At 48.0% G+C, this 19,776-nt stretch overlaps 1 protein-coding gene across 4 annotated transcripts in view; it reads left to right on the forward strand.

The window, feature by feature from the left end:
• FAM222B (family with sequence similarity 222 member B) overlaps nt 1-19,339 on the forward strand; it is a 56,916-nt gene extending 37,577 nt beyond the window's left edge. For 3 of the 4 annotated variants that reach the window (XM_006042172.4, XM_006042173.4, XM_006042174.4), the window contains exons 2-3: nt 8,580-8,701; nt 15,434-19,339. In XM_006042172.4, coding sequence (XP_006042234.3) covers nt 8,620-8,701; nt 15,434-17,043 — 1,692 coding nt within the window. In that variant the 5' untranslated portion in view covers nt 8,580-8,619 and the 3' untranslated portion in view covers nt 17,044-19,339. Of the gene's footprint in view, nt 1-8,579; nt 8,702-15,433 lie in introns of those variants that run through there. The other variant, XM_025280991.3, reaches the window with a different exon arrangement.
• Nucleotides 19,340-19,776: the final 437 nt, after the last annotated feature.

The following is a 19,776-nucleotide window of genomic DNA, read 5'->3' on the forward strand; positions in this document are numbered from 1 at the left end:
TTCAGTTTCAAGTGAAATAATGTACGCAAACATGTTTCAAAGTGTAAAGAACTATAGAGTCTAAGAGGGTGGTTTAGTTCTGGTGACAAAATAAAAAGTGGCCTGGATTTTGATAGATTGTACGATAGATCAGCCAACATTTGAACAGTGTTCACACTGGTGTCCTAAACACTTGAGTATATTAAACTAATTTAGTCCTTAAAATGATCCCATGAAGTAGGTAACATTTTACAGATGAGGTTTTTCCCCCCAGGGTCACACAACTGGTAGGGAGCAGAGAGCTCAGTCTTGTCTAGTTCTCATTCAAACCCAGTCTTGTCTCGTAGCCACTTTGACGTTGTGCCTCTTGTTAATCCAGGTTTCTTCGGGTAATTCGAGCTGCACTGGATGCTTCTTTGTATGTGAATTTTCTGCTGTTGAAACCTTACCAGAAAATGACTGCCCTTGCCACCCAGTTTTTTCCTAAATTGTTGACTTCTTTGGCTCTCTTGGTTTTATAATCAAGAAATGAAAGCTGAGTAGAATGATATCCTAAACTAGATAGTCCAGGAGTGAGAATTCATCCCCACAGAGTGCTGTAATGCATTTAGTGGTCAAATACAAATGACTTCATAATTTTCATGTCTATATAATAAATTTTACAAAATTATTATTATACCATATTTATGTATTATATGTACTCTTTAAACCCAGCACTTATAAGCATTTTTTGTCTTTAGATATTCTTTAATGATATATATTTAATATGGGAGGCTTATACTAATTTCATTAGATGAATATCCCATAATTTATATGATGATTTCCTTGCCTTTGGACATTTAGGTTGTTGGAGATTTCACACAATTATGAACCATACTGTAGTGAAGAGAGTTGTGTGTAAATCTTTGTTTACATTTCTGATTATTTCCTTAAGTTAGGCTTTTTAGAAGTATAATTATTATATCAAAGAGTATGAGTATTTAAAAAACTTTCATTTTTAGAAAATGTGTCAATTTAGCATCTCACTTTAGTGACTTTTCACTGAATCCTTGACTCGGTGTGATTTAGACTTTTTTTCAAACATGTTTGTCAGTTTTAAGCAAAAAATGTCATCTGTTTAATTTACATTTCTTTAATTATTAGATAGTTGTACCATTTCCTTGTGTGTTTGGAGTTGCTTACATTTCTCCAACAATTGCGATGGAATTCGTGTCTTCACTCCACTAACACACACTCATTCACATTTTGTTGCTGTCTCCTTCCCTGCTTCCATTCATAACTCTTCAACACCTGTTCAAAATTGCATTAGAACGTTCTCTGCAGTTTTGACGAACTACCCTCTTAGTATAAATCAGTGTTACTCAGTACATAGCAAAAATACGGGTTTATAAATTTCTCTCAAATTTTCTAAACACAGCAGTGAGCTTTGGGTAATGCAGTTTAGACCCAGAAAAGGGAGACACCTGGGCACCAGGGTGAAGCAACACACACAGACCCAAACACTGTCATTTAGACTTGTGTTAGAATAATACCTTGTAGTTCTGTACTCGAAATGGAGCAGCCTTATAAAAAAGAATGAAATAATGGCATTTGTAGCAACATAGTTGGACCCAGAGATTATCGTACAAAGTGAAATAAGTCAGAAAGGGAAAGAGAAGGGGAGTTCCCTGGTGACCTGGTGGTTAGGATTCTGGACTTTCACTGCCACGGCCTGGGTTTGATCCCCGACCATGGAACTGAGGGTCCCACAAGCTGTGTGGCGCAGCCAAAAAAGAAAAGAAAGACAAATACCATATGCTGTCACTTATATGTGGAATTGTAAATATGACACAAATGAACTTATTTATGAAACAGAATCAGACTTATAGACATAGAGAACAGACTTGTAGTTGCCAAGGCGGGGGGGCGCGGGGGCGAGATGGATTGGGAGTTTGGGATTAGCAGATGCTAACTATTATTATATATAGAATGGATACACAGCAAGGTCCTAATGAAAAGAGTATGAAAAAGAATATATATATATGTAGAACTGAATCTCTTTGGTGTACAGCAGAAATTAACACGTTTAAATCAACTATATTTCAGTAAAATAAATTTTTTTTTAATGTGGCAGGCTTTCTAAATGCCCTTAAGTCTCTTAAATCTCTGTCACCCTTCAGACTTGAAAGCCAGACTCTAGACTGAGGTAGAGGCCTCCTCTGGGCCAGCGAGTCCCTGGAGAACGTGGCCTGCGTGCAGAGGGAGGAGGAAGGGCCTGCATAAGCCACGTGTTTAGCTGCTCTTTGAACACATGCTTGCCAAGGTTTTTAAACAGCCTGCTACATTCTTAAAATTCTTTTTCCATGTTGTGGCTTTGATCTGTAAGATTACAGAAGCTATACTGAGGACCTGCCTTTTTTCATTTTTATCGGAATAAATGCCTGTCTATGGTGTGACTTGTTTTAAGCTCAGTCAGTGCCTATTAAAGGACTTTTTAGACACTCTGAGCCTTAAAATTGCACCGAACTTTGATATCTTTCCTACAGATTTCCTTTTTTAACTCAGTTGCCTCAGTTTCCCTGTCTGAGTGTGAGAGCTGTGCTTCTCTAGCAGCTTTTTTTGCTTTGAAGGTTAAAAATTGCCACATAATTATAGGTTATTTGTTGAATTATATTTCATCTGAGTAATGATCAAAAGCTTTCTGATTTGGTACAGGTTTCTACAGGAAATTGTAAAAGGAAAAAATCCAATATTTGTGTATTATTGCAAGGAAGCGGTTTCTTCTGATTTCATATTAATCTCTTTGTTTTGCTGTGCACAGCCCCAGGTACTTAGGAGTAGAATCCCACCAGCCTGACAGCTCTGCTTGTGATCATGAATGTGGTTAAGCACAAAGGTTGTCAATCTTTCTAAAATGGTTCAGCTTAAGTTATAGTGATGCAGCTGTTAGGAAACTGAAGGCTATTACATGCAGTGACTAGAAACTGCAAATTCTGATTTAGCAGCTTGTAACCTTCATTTCACATTTTTAGGAGCACTGATTTCTACCTAATGGTAATTAATGTACAGAAGCCAGTGGATACTTTTCAATACAATGCAGTAATAGTACCTGGGCCTTTTTTTTTTTTAAGCACCTAGGCAGTTTTTGTCTCTTCTGCTCTCTCATTCCCAGAGTAAAGGCACCTGTGTACACACCGGCACAGACACTTTTTGGCACTTGTGTTATTCATGTGTTTCAAGGACCTAAATTCAGATAAATTCCAGACCCTGGGATTAAAGTATATGCTATTCTTTTGGAATGTAAGCCAGCAGTATTTATTAAACATCTGTTACATGAATAATCTTGGTCCTGACCCTGTAACTGGTAAGGATAAATAAAAGATAGTCTTCAGAAGCTCAAGTTGAAAGGTTAGAATGTCCAGGGCAAATACTTTCTTGGGACCTGAATAACAAATTCAGGAGAAAGCAAGCACTTGGGTCCTTAAATGAAATGATGAGAGGCTCCAGGAAAGAAAGCTCATGCTAAAGAAAGCACTGGCAGAGAAAGCACCTTTAGTGACATGGTGGTGGGGTGGGGTGGATAGGAAAGGAACAGGACCTTTTGTGATGGGTCTTAAAGGGTAGTTAGAAATAATGTTTCCAAACCCCTTGAGCCTCATGTGTTCAGCTTTGTGGAGGTGGTTTGCAGCAGGGGTAGTTCTGGGCTTGCAACAAAGTTAGTCCAGAGGGAACGTCCATCTTTCTCGCCTGCTCTTTCTCCCAGCTTAGAGTTGTGAGGTTTCAGTTGCTAGTGATAAGTCCCCTATTGTGTTAAAGATAGAGAAGAAAGATGCCTTTGAGCAATGACTGAATGTTATTGAGATTGGGTTAGTAGTGAAAAGTACTAGAGAGTTGGAAGTTGCCAGTTACCTGGACTGACAGAATTATTTGTTTGAATAGATGGTTTTAGTGACACAGACCTTAAAGATGACTGGTTCTGCAGAGTCTGGTTTTGATGAACATGTAATATTTTACCATCTTTGTCCCTGTTTATTTTCCCCAGAGCAGTATTCCCTTCGGTTTTTAACCTAATTTCTTGGACCCCAGGAGTAAAGGAATGGAGAGTAGGATGAGAATTCTACCCCCACTATTGAAAGGCAGTCTTTTTGGATAAGCCTTTACCTCATGGATGAGAAAACTTAGTAGTCAAAGATAGTGATGACTCTTAATAAATGCAGTTTCTCAGGGTTAATCATACTCTCTTAAGATGCATGGACTGAGGATTTTCACTGTTGGGTGTATTTTATAAAGTGGAATCTGATAACAAGGGGGCATAACATTTTCTTTTTTTACTTGGGATTTCAGAGATGGCACTGCTCTCAATTTCATTTTTTAATTAAAATCCATAAATGGCAGATTTAAAATTTTGAACCACAGCATGAATCAGAAATTGGGTTTGTCAACCTTTACTTTTGGGGAGGTGGTAATTCTTTTTGAAATTAGGGTTGAAGGCAGAGAAAGAGAAGGAAAGCAGGAGAGAGTCTTGGAAATAAGGGTACTGGAAGGCACGAGGCTGTGGGTGGGAGACTCTGCTGGAGGTCATGACTCTCCATCACTTCACCCCCGACTCCCAAGTAAAAAAACCTTTGCTAGTATTTTCTCTCCCCTCCTTTTCCCACTTTAAAAAAAAAATGAAGAGGAGTCTTTCTTTTCCTCATTTTCTACCCTCCAGTGGTCGTTAAGCATACACAGGGACAAACAGTACAAACAGCTGAGGTGTTCCTACGGCACAAACCTGTCCTAAGGCAGAGACGGCCCTTTATCAGATGCTACCCAGGAAGGCAGCGAGTGTGACCTCACAACTCTAATGGAACCTCTGTTCACCTTGGTGAGGCAGGGGAGGTGTGGCGGGCACGGATGGAAGTCCTCTTGAATTTCCCAGTGGGGTCAGAGTTGGCTCCTTAATTAGAGGCCGTCTGGGAAAAGCCAGCACTTGTGCAAATGCCCCAGGAGGGTCTGAACACCTTAGTTCTGTGCTCACTGTGATACTGGCGTCCCCCTGCTGAGGGAGCAGACCAGCTGGTGGTAGGAACGCTGGCTGAGAGCGCACAGAGAGGCTCTGCAAGGAGATCTTTTTTCTTTCTCTGTGATGTCTGCAGCTCATTTGGCCTGAGCACCAGGTTGCTACTTGATGCTGTTCAGAAGTCAGGATTTGAATTTTGAGGCCCTTTCAGAGAAGGTAGAGGTAATGTTGATTTCTGGGTCTAATTGTGCTTGTGGAAGTTATCAGCTATAACTTACATTGGAATATACATTTAAGAAAAAAGCCAGATGGTAATCAAAATGTGTGGGTGGCTTGAAGTTTTTAAATAAAAGGCTTGTACTCAGCTGCCAAGCCTCCAGAAAAGTGCTTTGTAATGCATCCCTGCTTTCGAATGGCTTGTGGAAGCAAGTTGCTTCCTTCCTATTTCCTCACAACCCTCGTGAACCTTGCCACGTTCTCTATTTTCCCTGCCCTCGCAGAAATTGATTCCTGACTACAGTAAAACTCCTCAGGGGGCTTGAAGATTTCTTTAGTTCAAGAGGCAGTCTTTTGGAAAAGATGACAGGTCCCTGAACTCGCAAAGGAAGCGTGCACAGACGCGGGGCTGTGCTCTCGGCAGCCCAGATGGTGCCAGTAAGGTCTCAGGAGTTAGACTTGCTGGGGGTTCTGGCTTCCCTGGTGGTTCAGAGGTTAAAGCCTATGCCTGGAATTCGGGAGACCCGGGTTTGATCCCTGGGTAGGGAAGATCCCCTGGAGAAGGAAATGGCAACCCACTCCAGCACTCTTGCCTGGAGAATCCCATGGAGGGAGGAGCCTGGTAGGCTACAGTCCATGGGGTCGCAAAGAGTCGGACACGACTGAGTGACTTCACTTTTCTGGTTGGAAACATAATCATCGAAGGTCCCAAACTCTGGGACTGCTTCCTGCTCAGACTAAAAACTGACTTTCTGGAGTCTTTACAGAACTCACCTCTTAGTTTTGTTCCTTTGTTTGCTGTCAGTAAATCACTAATGCCTTTTGCCACAGTTCAGCTGGCTTAATTCTCTCCTGTTCTTCCTGTTGAAATCCAGAGTTGTGGCCTGAAGGGCAGTATGTCAGCTCTTTAGGATCCACAACCCCCACTTGTCTCGTGGTTGCAGGCATCAGGATTTGCTAGGTCTATCACAGATTACAGTGATCATTCGTAGATTAGTTCCTTCTAAAAAGTACAGGGAGAGAGTGTATCTGCAAAACAGCTGAATGAATGTGTTTTTTGTACCTCTATCATCACAGTCTCTTGGCTTTCCAGGTGAAGTACAAGGCCTGGAAGTGGGAGTGTGCTTGGCTCCAAGGAGACCACTGTGACTGGAATTAGAGTCAGCAAAAGGGTCAGAGGAGGTTAGAAGATAAGGTCAGATACGTGATAGTAACAGATCATTGAAGGCCTTGTGGGCCATGTTAGGATTTTGTATTTTATTCTAAGCGAGTGGGGAAGTCGTTGGAGATTTTTGAGCTGATATGGTTTCCAATTAAAAAAATAAATTACTCTGGCTGCGATGTGGAGAATAGATTGGGTGATAGGAGCGGGGGTTGGGTGATAGGAGCAGGGGTAAAAGAGAGAGAGGTCATTTGGAAGGGTGTTGTCGTAATCCAGGCTAGAGATGATGAGACGACAAGTGAAAGTATTGCCTCCCTCCAAGAAAGGTTGGGAGACCTCAGAAAGAACACGTCACTAAAGCCCCTCATACAGCCCTTTGCACGATACTAGGCTCCAGGATTTGTTAATTCTCTTCCTTTCCTTGGAGTTTGCCCTCAGCTGTATTAGGACCATAGGGGAGAGGTTATTCAATAGAGATGCGCGTTCACCAGGAGGGTTGTAAGCAGTGCCTCAGCCGCTTGACCCTAACGGAAGACTTCTTGTTTCTCAAGGCACTGCAGCTGGCACACTGCTGATTCTGTCACCCACCCACCAGAGGCCTGAAAAGACCGAATCGGTGCCACAACTCCGGGGCAGCTCTGTTCTCATTGAGGCTTCCACGCTTCAGTTCTTTCTGCAGTTGCTATCTTAGACACAGTCTGAGCAGCCTCTTTCACAAAGTATCTTTTCAGCTACCTGGCCTTGCAAGCTGGAGCTCTCTGATGCTCATTGTGACAAGGTAGTTTTCACATACCTGAGAGGACCCTTTAAGGGAAAGAAAGAGGTTTTGTGGTCTTTGTTTAACATTTGAGCTTCCCCTTCACCTCTCCCAACCCCCCAGCCCACACCGTTCCTCTTCTGTTGTGATCTGAAAGCCTTAATACCAAGCCACCCTGATTTCTGGGGTTTGCAGTGTGGGAAAGGAATTCAGTATGATTTAGTACATTACAGTTGTTTGGGAAACGCGTATTCGATGGCTATACCACCCTGAACGCGCCTGATCTTGAAGTTAAGCAGGATCAGGCCTGGTTAGTACTTGGATGGGAGAGAAGCGTGGTCCTTGGTACATGGGGAGCTTGAATTGTTGACAAAGCTTCCTTCCCTCCAGAAGGCTAATCAGTGTTTGTTTGCTTGGGCTGTGTGTGTGTTGTTGGAAGACTTCACTGATGAAACCATGCCATCTTGTTACAACATCAGAATCACCTGCCCAAAGAGGGCTGCTGGCAGCCTACCACTTTCTTGATTTACCCTGGGAGCAAAGCAGTTTCTCCCCCCCACCTTTTTTTTTGGGGGGGGGTGGGGGGTGGCTCTGGAGGTCTAATTGTGTGAAAGGCCATAGGAAGGTGAATCCCCAGAAACTTGCGGACAGAATTTGCTTTAATAGTAGTTAGTCTTGTCTCCTAGGATGCTTTTATTCCTCCTCCTTTTTAAAAATAAGTTCAGGCGAATTCCCTGGTGGTCCAATGGTCAGGACTCTGCCCTTTCACTGCCGAGGGCCCAAATTCAGTCCCTGGTTGGCAAACTTAAGATCCTGTAAGCTGAGTGGTACGGCCAAAAAAAAAAAAGTCAGCTCAGATTACCAGGGTCACAAGTTGGACTTTGAGTGTCTTTGTATCTCATATACTGTACTGTCTCTGGAAGTGTCTGGCTGCCCCGGCCCCCAGCCAGGTCTCTGAATAGATTGAGCTGGGCCCTATGAGGATGAGCTGTCTTCAGGAATGCTGTTCTGTTTTTAGGGAGAAATCGTCTTTTCCTTCACCTCAGTTGGACTGTGCCCTAGCCTTTCTGTGCCTGCCTTAGCTGGGGCACAGAGGAGAGCCAGCATACCATTTATGTGGCTGCCACGTGGGCTTACCCAAAAGCCGTAAGGAGAGGCAGCCCATGGGAAATGCAAGCGTCAAGCGACTGCGTCTATAGCTTGTGAACATAAAGACCTTCAGTTGTTTGTGTAGATCAGTATTTTCTAGTTTTTATTTTCCCCATCCAGGCATCTGTGCTGACTGAAATATTTGAGCCATAGCAATCGTAGAGAGCAAATTGTTTCTACAGATAAAGACATAGATATATTTTTGTCCTACATGCTGCTAATTAAATTGCTTATCTGTCTAAACTTGGGCCGTTGCTGCTGCTATCCGATGTCCCTGGTATCTTCTGGAGTGAGTTGCTCTGTGTTCCGTGACCTTGTTTTCTCTGTTGTTGCAGTGTGAGTGGCTGCCTCACGTTGTGTTGATGCCGGTCTGCCATGCTAGCCTGTCTACCAGGGCCAGGTGACCTGTCCTTTCAGCTTCTCTCTCACACGCAGATGAACACTGGACTTCAGAAATGTAAGTGATCTGGATCCCAGGGGAGCATGCGGCCCTTTATTTTCCCCTCCATTCGGGTTCTCCCAGAAACGACTTTGGGGTACCCTGGCTTTGGTACCTCCAAGGTGTTCTTCAGCACAGACAGCAGGAAAGCAGCTGCGGCACTTGTCGGCAGTGCGAGGCGCTTCTCTACTCAGAGAGAGCCTCGTAATACTAGGTTCCCCAGTGTATGTCATCTTAATTTTAATTGTTGCTGATAGATGTCTGTTGAGCAGTAGGACTATATGGAGTTTTACAGCCCAGTGTTATATATATATCTTATGTGTATACATCACCCTTGAAGGAAGTGTTTCAGTTTGAACCCCGGGAGGAATGGAATGAAAACGCACAGTCCAGATGACTTACTGTATCCCTGAAACAAACCGTGTGCACTGTTGTGTTGTTTGGAGCTCGCTGAGTGCCCTCTGCCACGGAGACAGACCGTTCCCCCTTGGCTTGCTGTCTGCCTTCTGAGCCAATGCCCGCAGCTCACAGCAAACAAACTCTTGCCTCCAGAAGGGACATGGAACTATTTAGCTTTCTCAGCCTCTCTGGGCGTGTTCCTGTTAATATTCTTCCCCCAAGACGGGATTTTGGAGAACTGCTAGCTTCCTGTATTAGATTGGCTGGCACTGGGGCTTCAGACTTTGTATTTTCCCAGATTCCTACCTTCTATCCCTGTACTATGTGAATGTGCAAGGAAGATTCTCTTCCTGGCTTATCACCATGCATGGCGTCTTCGAGTGTAAAGATGGCCCTAAATTTGGAATAGAGTTTCCTTTCAGAGCAAAAAGGGAAAATCAGCGAGGCATCTCAGCTTACCCTTTAACAGAAAAAGAGCCTCAGCAGGTTACCTGACTCCTTTATGACAGAGGTTGGCAAGCTTTTTCTGTCAAGGGTCAAATGGATCACACCACGTGGTCGCTTGCGTGTTCTCACCTGCTCTCATGGGCACAGGCAGCCGCAGGCAGCCTGTAAACAAATGAGTGCGACTGTGCTCCAGCACCACCCTCTACAGGAGCACAGCAGCCCAGCGCTGGCTTTCAGGCTGTAGTGTGCCGCTCTCTGCTCCATGAGATTATCTGCAGAAGTTAAAAACGGTCTGGCCTCTTGATTTCCTTTCTTTGAGAGAGAGTAAGACTCAGAGCGTGGCCAGATCTAGAATTTGGCCACAGAATGCAGCTCCCGTAACAACAGAGCTGAGGGTGTCAGTCTTGCTTCTGCGGCTGCCTGACGCAGTAGGCAAGCTCGCTGTCCCAGCTCTGCCCCAGCCTTTCTTTCTCCCGCTGAGTGCCAATCGGGTGAGGGCGTTGTCTGGGCTCTCTGGCCACCCAGAGCCGTATGCTCACGCGCTGTGACTGGGCTCAGGCCTCCAGGCACACAGCTGGGGAGGGAGCGCACGCAGAAGCATGTGGTAAGATAACAGAACGCAGTTCGCTGTCTGTCTTCTAGGTCCTTAACACACGCTGACAGCTTCACCCAGAGAGGTACCATCAAGGGCTGAACCATCTAGCAGGAAAGGCAAATTGGCAGCTTTATCTTAGCTGCTGATTTTGGATCTTCACTCCCTTCTCCCCAAAGCAGCCCCCAAGTCACCTCTGCAAAAACCTCTATCCCAAATCTGTATTCAAGAATTGAGGTGTCCTTTTTCTCTGGTTTCAGGCTTACCTGTCCATTTGGGGGACAGTATATTTCAATCCCTTCAACTCTCTTGTGACTCTCCTTAACTACACCTAAACTTTTGCAGAGAAGAAAACCCAGTGGTGTTTTTAAGCTCACTTGCTTGCTTCTTTGCTCTCCCAAAATGTATTGGGAGGAAAAAAAAAAAAATCCTGTTCTGTGATGTACAGCTCTTAGCATTAAGCATTCACCATTAAGGTGGGACAGAGTATAAACTGCTTCAGAAACCAGAAGCTAAGATGCTGCTCAGAGCCCAGGTCTACTAGCTGTCAAAACCTGTGACTGCTGTTCAGCCTTTCCCTGCTCCCATCCTAAGGAGGGTCTTAAAAGTTGCTCAAAACACAGAACTCAGTATCTAGTGAGGTGGGCATGGAGTGTGGGCATGCGAAGTTGCTTCAGTCATGTCTGACTTTTTGTGACCCCATGGACTGTAGCCCTCCAGATTCCTCTGTCCATGGCAATTCTCCAGGCAGGAATACTGGAGTGGGTTGCCATGCCCTTCTCCAGGGGATCTTCCCAACCCAGGGATTAAACTCATGTCTCTTACATGTCCTGCATTGGCAGGCAGGTTCTTTACCACTAGTGCTACCTAGGAAACCCCAGGGGGTACAGCTATTTATAGCTTTGTTGTTGTTCAGTCGCTCAGTTGTGTCCGACTCTTTCCGACCCTATGGACTGCAGCACACCAGGCCTCCCTCTCCCTCACCATCTCGTGGAGTTTGCCCAAGTTCATGTTCTTTTTATTGGTGATGCTATCCAGCCTTCTCATCCTCTGACGCCCTCTTCTTCTTCTGCCCTCAATCTTTCCCAGCATCAGCCTTAACAGCTCAGTATATTTTATATTGGCATAGTCAGCTTAAGGCAGGGGAGATAGGTCAGGGCTCGGGAGAGGGGATATGTGGCTTTTTGGCCCAGCACTGTCAGTCACCTGGCTGGTCAGTCTGCCCCCGGCTTGAGCTGCCGTATGTACAGAATCATAATATCAGTCCCTTCAGACACCAGTGTTTTCTCTTCTCCCCATCCTCTTCTACATGTATAGGAGGGTGTGATGTATTTTCCCACCAAAAGTATGACTTGCCTTAGTGCAGGCTGGATTAAGGGACATCTTGCCTTGGGTGGGTCCTGCAGGGGCTAGAAAACCACAATTGTGGTTAGTGGCTGCCCTCCCAGAACTTTCCTGGATTGTTATTCTGTAACATCACATGGTTCAGGAGACCTGAGCCATTTTGGAGCTTTGTACTTGAAATGGAGCTTTGTACTTGAAAAATTTGTTTTCCTCTAAGCCATCTTCTCCCAATTCCGCAGAAACTGTTGCTTTTGAACATTTGTTTCCTTCATTAACCCCACGCCTCTGCTCGTTTCTCCAGCTCACAGTCAGGTGTATAGATAGGGTGGCTTGATAAAGATTTCTGGGTAGAGTGGTTGAAATCACCAAAGGTCCCTGGTCCTCAGATTGTCTTTCAGACAGCGACTGTGACTTCTTTCACTGTCGAGTCTTGGGACCTAGAACAAATAATCAAAATTAATCTTTTACTATACTCCTATATGCTTATCTGCCCCCTAGTGGAAAGATCTGGAAATGGCAAATTGGCCCAGTGACTGGATAAACTCAGAGAAACATCAGAAATATTAGCTAACATTTGTTGAGTGCTTACCATATGCCAGGCACTATCTTGCGTATTTTTATGTATGTTCCCATTCACTCTTCAATAATTCCATATGGGAGACTCACTTATCTTTCTTTTAAGCATGAGAGTGTCACTTGTCAGTGTCACATTACTAATCAGTGACTAGGCTAGAATTCACTCTTGGGTCAGACTCCAAAGCCTGTGTTTGATGGACGGCCTGTGTCTCCCCACAGGCTAGAGGCTCCTGCTGCATCAGCCACTAGTGTCTTCTGATCTTCAAAACAGAAAGATAAACGGGGAGGTCTCCCCTACCCCTCAGTTCCTAGTCCATGGAACTTTCTCGGCTACATTTAATGCTCAGGCTCAAGTCTGGGAGGTCCTGCATTTAGGGCTTCCATGGTAAGGTTACTTTGTCTCATCTCTGGGCAGACTCAGCAAAACCTGCTATCCTTGAATAATTACCATTGACAGTTACAGGTCCTGTTCACAGAACATTTCCTGTTCATTGGATTTTTTGATCTTAGTAATTCTGTGAGGTAGGACAGCAGGTATCATTTCTGTTTTTAAATGAGGAATGACTGAGCAACACTCTGAGTAGTCAGATAATCAAGCCAGTGCCTGAATCCAGTCTCTTTTCTAACCACAGAGTCTCTGTTCTCCACTGCTTTATGCCTGGATTAATGACACCGTTGGTACCAGATAGTTAAATAAGTTGCTGGCAAAGCTGTAGTGTCTATGTCAGCTGTGCACTTAGAGGAAGATGGTGCAGAAGAAAGAAAGGCTGCAGGGTGCCTGTGTGGGGACTGGGATGAAGTACTGAGAAAGACTCGGAAGGGTTGGGCTGAAGTCTGGTGTGTGAAGTGGGTGGTGTCAGAGCCCAGAATGTGACCTCTTTCTTGTCCAGTATGCTCCTGTCATTCCTGAGAGTCTTCCTTAATGGGCTATAGCCCGTGTCCAGCCTCCCCGCCCCTCACCTCATCACTGTTGTCAGCATCAGCGGAGCCAGGACAGAGGGAACTGGTCGGTGGAGTGTCCTGTCCCACACTCCTGACTGAGGCCAGCACACGTTGTGCCTCTGCTAGAAAAAACTAGCTTGAGAGTTGGTACTGACTTGGAGCAAAGGAGCTGTTGTTCAGCAAGCCACTGTACCAGCCTCTCTTAGTTGGCCTTCAAGGAGAGAAGCTTGTTAACATGGAGCAAGACTCTTCCTACATGGAGGGGCAGACCTTCGTTTCCTGTCTGGATGGAAACGCAGCAGCTTCAGACTCCTCCTGTTCAGCTGAATCCCAGCTGTTCAGCCAGACAGTGTGCTTATAGGTACCTACTGCGGGTCTGCTCTGGGTAAGGAAGGCGCCAAGCAGGAGTGGCACACACTTCTCATCAGTCACATGAAAGCGCAGTGGCTGACCAGGGCAGCTTCTCGTGGAGTTCTGGTGCTCTGAATTTAGGGACATTCTTCAGTGATCCCAGACTTTTTTGGTGTCCTCTGTGCAAGAGAATGTAAGACAGGTCAGAAAATGGCCCCCACTTTATGGAGCCTGAAGCCCATTAAGGGTCAGAGGCTTAGAAGCAGCAGCAGAACTCTGTTCTCCAGGCTTTGACCCTCCTTGCCGTCTAGTACTGCCTAGTGGGTGGGAGACTTCCAGGCCTCTGCCTCCTGCTCCTACCTTCAGTTGCCACTGTCACATTCATCTTTCTGCAGATGAGTCATCTTACAAACATTGCGATCACGGATGGAGCAGGTATTCAGCACTCAGTAAATAAAGCAGAGCCTTGAATATGTTAGAATGCCTACCAAGTTCAAGGCATTGTGCCAGTATTTCAAAACACGAACCTTTTGCTTTCTGTGCCCTTTTTTTCTCCTGTACCCTTTTTTGCTGAGTCCTGCCTCTTTGAGCATGAGTCCGGATCTCTCTGCCCCTCCTGAGCTGGAGCTCTCTTTTCTTGCTTCCGAGGAGAGCAGCAGTTTCTAAGCAGTCGCTGCCAGCCAACCAGCAGTGTCACCTGATGCAGGCAGCTGTGCCCTCTCCTGCTAGCACTTACTAGACGACTTCTGCTCAGCGATGCCCAGCGACATGACTCTGAATGGGGTCTCCTTTGGGCCAAGCCAGCTGAGGCCACAAGCCAGGCATTTGGTCAGCTTAGTCCTTGGTCTGCCCTGGCCACCTCCGGCACAGGGAGGAAGTAGGGAGGGAGTCAGCTAGCTGAACCCAGGCTCCCAGCCAAGCTCACCCCTCCTTTTTTTTTTTCTGCTTCGGGGAGTCTGTGCACTTGCTTAGCAAGCCTTTATTAAGCACCTTCTGTGTATACTCAGGGGAGACCCTCCCTCGAAGAGGTGGAGAATGGCGCTGAGACCCCTTGCCAGGAGCCTGGCAAGCTTAAAAAGCTCTTGTTCACAGAACCTTTTCCTTTTTGACTGCAAGCACGACATCCGCTGTAGCCCCCTGATGGGAGGCGACTGGAGATGGGAACAAAGAGACTGTTAGCATTAATGAGGCCCATTGAGCAGTGTTTCCGCAGTCTCCAAAGGAGGGCAGGTTTTTCCTCTTTCATTTCGGAAAGTGACAGCTGACGGGCCGAATACAGACTATTTTTGGCTCTCAGAACTTCAAGATGCTCTGAACCCTTTCTCCTCAGCTCCCTCCCTGCAGTCCTGCCATTATTGTCACCCCCCACAAGGAAATAAATAAAGCCTTTTGATCTTCACCCAGTCAGGCTGAGAGTAAGCTGTAAACAAAAGTGAACTTGTGACATGGGGGTGGGGGAGGGATGTTGGCAGCTCGCTCCTCTGCCCCTGAAAAAAGAAGCATCCTGTCTCCTGTGCCAGGATGCCCACCCCGTGGGCACAGTGCCCAGCTGCCACTGCTGAGAGAGCTGACGCCTCACTGGCCACCACAGACCGGAGAGGAGCCATTCTGGGTGCCCTCTTCCCCAGGGTGTCACCGGCAGGGACTGAGTGGCCCTGACAAGCAGCCCTGCTTAGAACCTCCAAACCCCAGGCCAGCAGGGGCCGGTAGGAACTTGGAGAGACTTCCGAGTGAGAATTGGCCCGGTTCCGGCTGTCTAAGATGCGAGACTTTGGAAAGTTGCTCTGCTCTTCTGATCTTTAGTGACCTCATTTGTGAAGTGGGACCATCATGATGGTACCTGCCTCCTAACACAGTAGCGGGGATTCATGGGACAGCCTGGCACTCAGCACGAGCCCTGGCCCGTGAGACGTGCCCACTGCATGCTAGCCAGGCTTGTTTCTGTTGGGGCTGAGGCTGGCTCCGAGCTGGAGGCTCGGCCTGACGCCCCGTGCACCCTGCCCTGCAGGCCACAGGCGGGAAGTCTAGGAGGGCTGGTTGGCTTGGCACTGACGAGCTCCCTCTCCTTCTCTGCTCTCCTTCCCCTTCTCTCTCTCTAGGGGACACTACACAGAAAATGAGAACTGCTCACTACCCCACCCCAGCCGAATTGGACGCGTATGCTAAGAAGGTCGCAAACAACCCACTGACTATAAAAATCTTCCCCAACAGTGTGAAGGTTCCCCAGCGGAAACACGTTCGTCGTACTGTGAACGGCCTGGACACATCGGCCCAGCGCTACAGCCCCTACCCGACTCAGGCCGCCACCAGGGCAGGCCTGCTGGCCATTGTCAAAGTGCCAGCCAAAAGCATACTCAAGGACTTTGACGGCACCCGAGCCCGGTTGCTCCCCGAGGCCATCATGAACCCCCCAGTGGCGCCCTATGCTACTGTGGCACCCAGCACTTTAGCCCACCCCCAGGCCCAGGCTCTGGCCCGCCAGCAGGCCCTGCAGCACGCACAGACCCTGGCCCACGCCCCTCCCCAGACGCTGCAGCACCCTCAGGGTATCCCGCCACCCCAGGCGCTGTCCCACCCCCAGAGCCTCCAACAGCCTCAGGGCCTGGGTCACCCTCAGCCCATGGCCCAGACCCAGGGCTTGGTCCACCCTCAGGCCCTGTCTCACCAGGGTCTCCAGCACCCCCCCACTCCCTTGCTGCATGGAGGCCGGAAGATGCCAGACTCAGATGCCCCCCCGAATGTGACCGTGTCTACCTCAACTATCCCCCTTTCAATGGCGGCTACCCTGCAGCACAGCCAGCCCCCGGACCTGAGCAGCATCGTGCACCAGATCAACCAGTTTTGCCAGACGCGGGCGGGCGTCAGCACTACCTCAGTGTGTGAGGGCCAGATCGCCAACCCCAGCCCCATTAGTCGCAGTCTGCTCATCAATGCAAGCACTCGGGTGTCGACCCACAGCGTCCCCACACCAATGCCTTCATGTGTGGTCAATCCCATGGAGCACACCCACGCGGCCAGCGCCGCGCTGCCCCCTGCGGGCCCCGTCAACCTGCCCGCGGGCCTCTCGCGTGCCCCCACTGGCTACCCTAGCGACCTCAAGCCAGTCGCCTGGAACCAGCACCAGCTGGCACACCTGCAGCAGATGTGCGGTGAGGCCGGTGGGACACCGGCCCCTGGCCTGACAGGCAAGCATGCAGCAGGACGCGAGTTGGCAGGGCCTGGCTTGGTGGGCAAGACCCCTGCCTACCCGCAGGAACTCTGCCTGGCACAGTCTTTCCATCTGAAGCCACCCCTGGAGAAGCCAACCCCGTCCCCACCCGTCAACGGCCTGGCCGCCCCACTGGCCTACCCCAATGGTCATTACTTCCAACCCCTGTGGAACAACATTCTGCCCACTCCCAATAGCGACAGCTCGGGGTCTCAGGACCTCGCCGTGCCGTTCCACGGTGGGCAGCCCACGGGCGCACCCCTCGACTGTGCGGCGGTGGCTGCTGGGGCCCACTTCCGGGCAGGGACCGGGGGCGGTCCAGTGGCAAGCCAGAACAGCTTGATACAAACGGTGGATTACCTAAGTGGGGATTTCCAGCAGGCCTGCTTCCGAGAACAGAGCCTGGCCATGCTGAGCAAGGCCCACCGAGCCCCTGGCAACCGAGCCCCTGACCCCACAGATAGTCGAAGTCTTCATGTTCAGCACCCTGGGTATAGATAGGGAGCCCTGGTGCCCTCCAGTTCCACGTCATACGTCACCCTCCTAGGTTTAGTCTTACTTTTGAGTAATTGGATAGTTGCAAGGTTTCACTGCTCCAACGTGATCATTCTTAGATGTCTAAGAAAGGGAATTTAGTGGGATCTAATTGAGGACAGAGGGGGGTCCTTTTCGCCTTTATCTTCACCTGTACCAGCCCCAGCAACTTTAGGGTTTATGTTGGGACCCAGTCTCAACTCCCGGCTTGACTCTCCATTGCCTGCCTATAAGTCCAGTTCCTGCCCCGTCTCCCCGCCACCTCCTGCCCACCATTTCCCACCAGCCTCCTTTCATCCTTACCTGCACCTCTCACCGTCGCCCTTAGGACTGAGGTATGGGCTAAGGGAAGGGTCCCCAGGCGAGGGAGTAGTCAGCATCCAGCCGCCTAAGCTAGGCCTCTCCCTGTCTCTCTTTCTGGGACTAAGAATCCAGACTTCCCAAGTGTTATGGGAGCCGATTTCTTATTTACCCAAAGACCTCAAATCAAAACTGGCCCTGTCCGCATCTCCTCCCAGCCCTTCCTCAAGGCTATTTTTACACCTGCATTGAACCCAGAGCCACTGCACTCATGCATGCTCCTCCAGGGCATCCTGCAGCATGTGGCCATGGCCTTGGGGCATGGCTGGGCAGCGGGGGCGGGGAGCCTGTCTTTGTATTGATACCTTGGTTCCTAACTCCCTTTCCATCCCTAGAGCAATGCCAGGACACCTGGCATATCCAGGACCTTCCTGCCTGTTGTCTCCTGAGTCACCTGCTGCCCTCATGCCCCACTCCCCCCTCGCAAACAAAACAAACAAAAAGCCAGTCCTACTTGAGGAATTAGGTAGTAGGTATGGGATGATCACATTGGAGTTTGGAATTAAAAACACTGAAAAAAAAAAGTTAAACTACATTTGGTTCTCTACACTGGCTAAGAATATTGCTCTACACTGTAAGTTTTAAGCGTCCTGCTCTGTATGAATGTAGCGTGGGTTTGAGGAGCTGCGTGTGTGAGCGGCCCCACAGGTGCATTCACTGTCGAGTCACCCTCCACAGCCCCTCAGTTTAATGAAGGAAAAAAACACAAAGCCTTAAGCTCTTTGACTTCTCCTTTACCAAATGAGAATGGTTCCAACAGCTGGAGACGGGCCTCTATTGGAAACAGCCCCTCCTGCCCCTCGTCCTTCCCTCACCCACCCCACTGCTCAGTCTCATCCCCACGTGAGTTAGTTGGCTAGAAACTTTAAACTTTTCTGTAACCTAGATTATGTTTTGTTGAAACATTTTGCTTCCTTCTGTTAAAGATACATAGTTGGGCTGTCCCCCCCCCCCCTTTAAACCAAATAAGCCCTACCCTTTCCTCTGTCTCTGGGGAATGTGAGCTGATGTTATTTAAGATTCTTGGTTTTGTTTACTATACTATCCACTGTTCTTTAGCCAGAAATTCTCTAGTGATCTGAAGCAATGTGACTGAAGACCAGTTTTTAAATTATGTGTTGGCAAGTTGCCTTATATTTAAAAAGAGAAAAAAACAAGGAAATATCATGCCTGATTGTGTTATGCCAAATGATAGCAACATGAAGTCCTAATTTATTGCTCCCCGCTGTTTTGCTGCCGTCTGTAGACACTGGTACCTTCCTGTCCTGACCCCCCAGGAGCACCAGCAGCTTCTGGTGCGATGCCTTCTCCCAGTGTGCTGGCCTCCGTCTCACCCAGGGGCCCCTTCCAGTTCTCGCTTCTCTTGAGTTAAATTCTCTGAAAGGACACCGCTGTCTCAGCTTATCCCCTGCTTGATCTCCAAACCAGATATTTTTGCTGTAATTTTCTTCCAATGCCTCTCTCCCCAAAAGGTGAGCTGCCATTTTAGGAAATTGGACCAGACACCACCTTGGGGGCTTAAAAATCAAACCTCAAACCCATCTCTTCCTGTGTAGGGGTGCATCTGAAGCTCTCACTCCCACCCCTAGTCTGCATGGAAAATGTACTGTGACCCCCTGCCCCCCACTACCCTCCCCTTTGGTGGGAGGTGTTTCCTAGATCACCCTGAGCCCCTCTTCCCCTCTGCCAACCAATCCCCAACCAGCAATAAGGGCCCACGCCAGGGCCTCCTGTCCACACCCCCGCCTCCATTCTACACTGCCCCTAGAGAATAATCTGGGTCTCCTGCTGTCCACATACTGTAGCATTCATTCTCCATCTCCCTCATCCTCTCACCTGTGGTGGTTTATGGGTGTGATGGGGTTTTTAAGATTATTATAAACCAGTAAAAAGAGCAAACTCACCTTTTGATCTTGTCCTATTCGTTAATGCTTGTTTGAGATGATCTTTCTTAACAGTTTTTAATACTTTCTAGAAATAATTTCTCATTTTTAAAGGGCCTTCTAGAGGATTTGTCCCAGTCAGAAGCCCTCCCCACCCATCATCCCAGGGCAGGTGTGCTGAGTCAGCCCCTGCAGGGGGCATCCGCCTGACTGGCCGTCTGCCCTGGGCAGGGCTGCAGGGGCTTGGTGGGACTTGATGGTTATGTTTGCCGCCCTTCAGTGGAGGCCCAGTTCATTGTACTGCCGTGTTCAAGGACAATCAGTCACTGAAAAATGGGGATCTGGTTTGTGAATAAGCTGACTTAAGACTGAATGTCCCTCCCCTCCCCCTTGAAAATCTTGGAATTTCTGAGGACCTCTGACAAGTGATGTGTTGTAATAATCTGTAACATGAAAA

This window comes from Bubalus bubalis, chromosome 3 (genome assembly GCF_019923935.1).
Source record: "Bubalus bubalis isolate 160015118507 breed Murrah chromosome 3, NDDB_SH_1, whole genome shotgun sequence".
Lineage (NCBI taxonomy): Eukaryota > Metazoa > Chordata > Mammalia > Artiodactyla > Bovidae > Bubalus > Bubalus bubalis.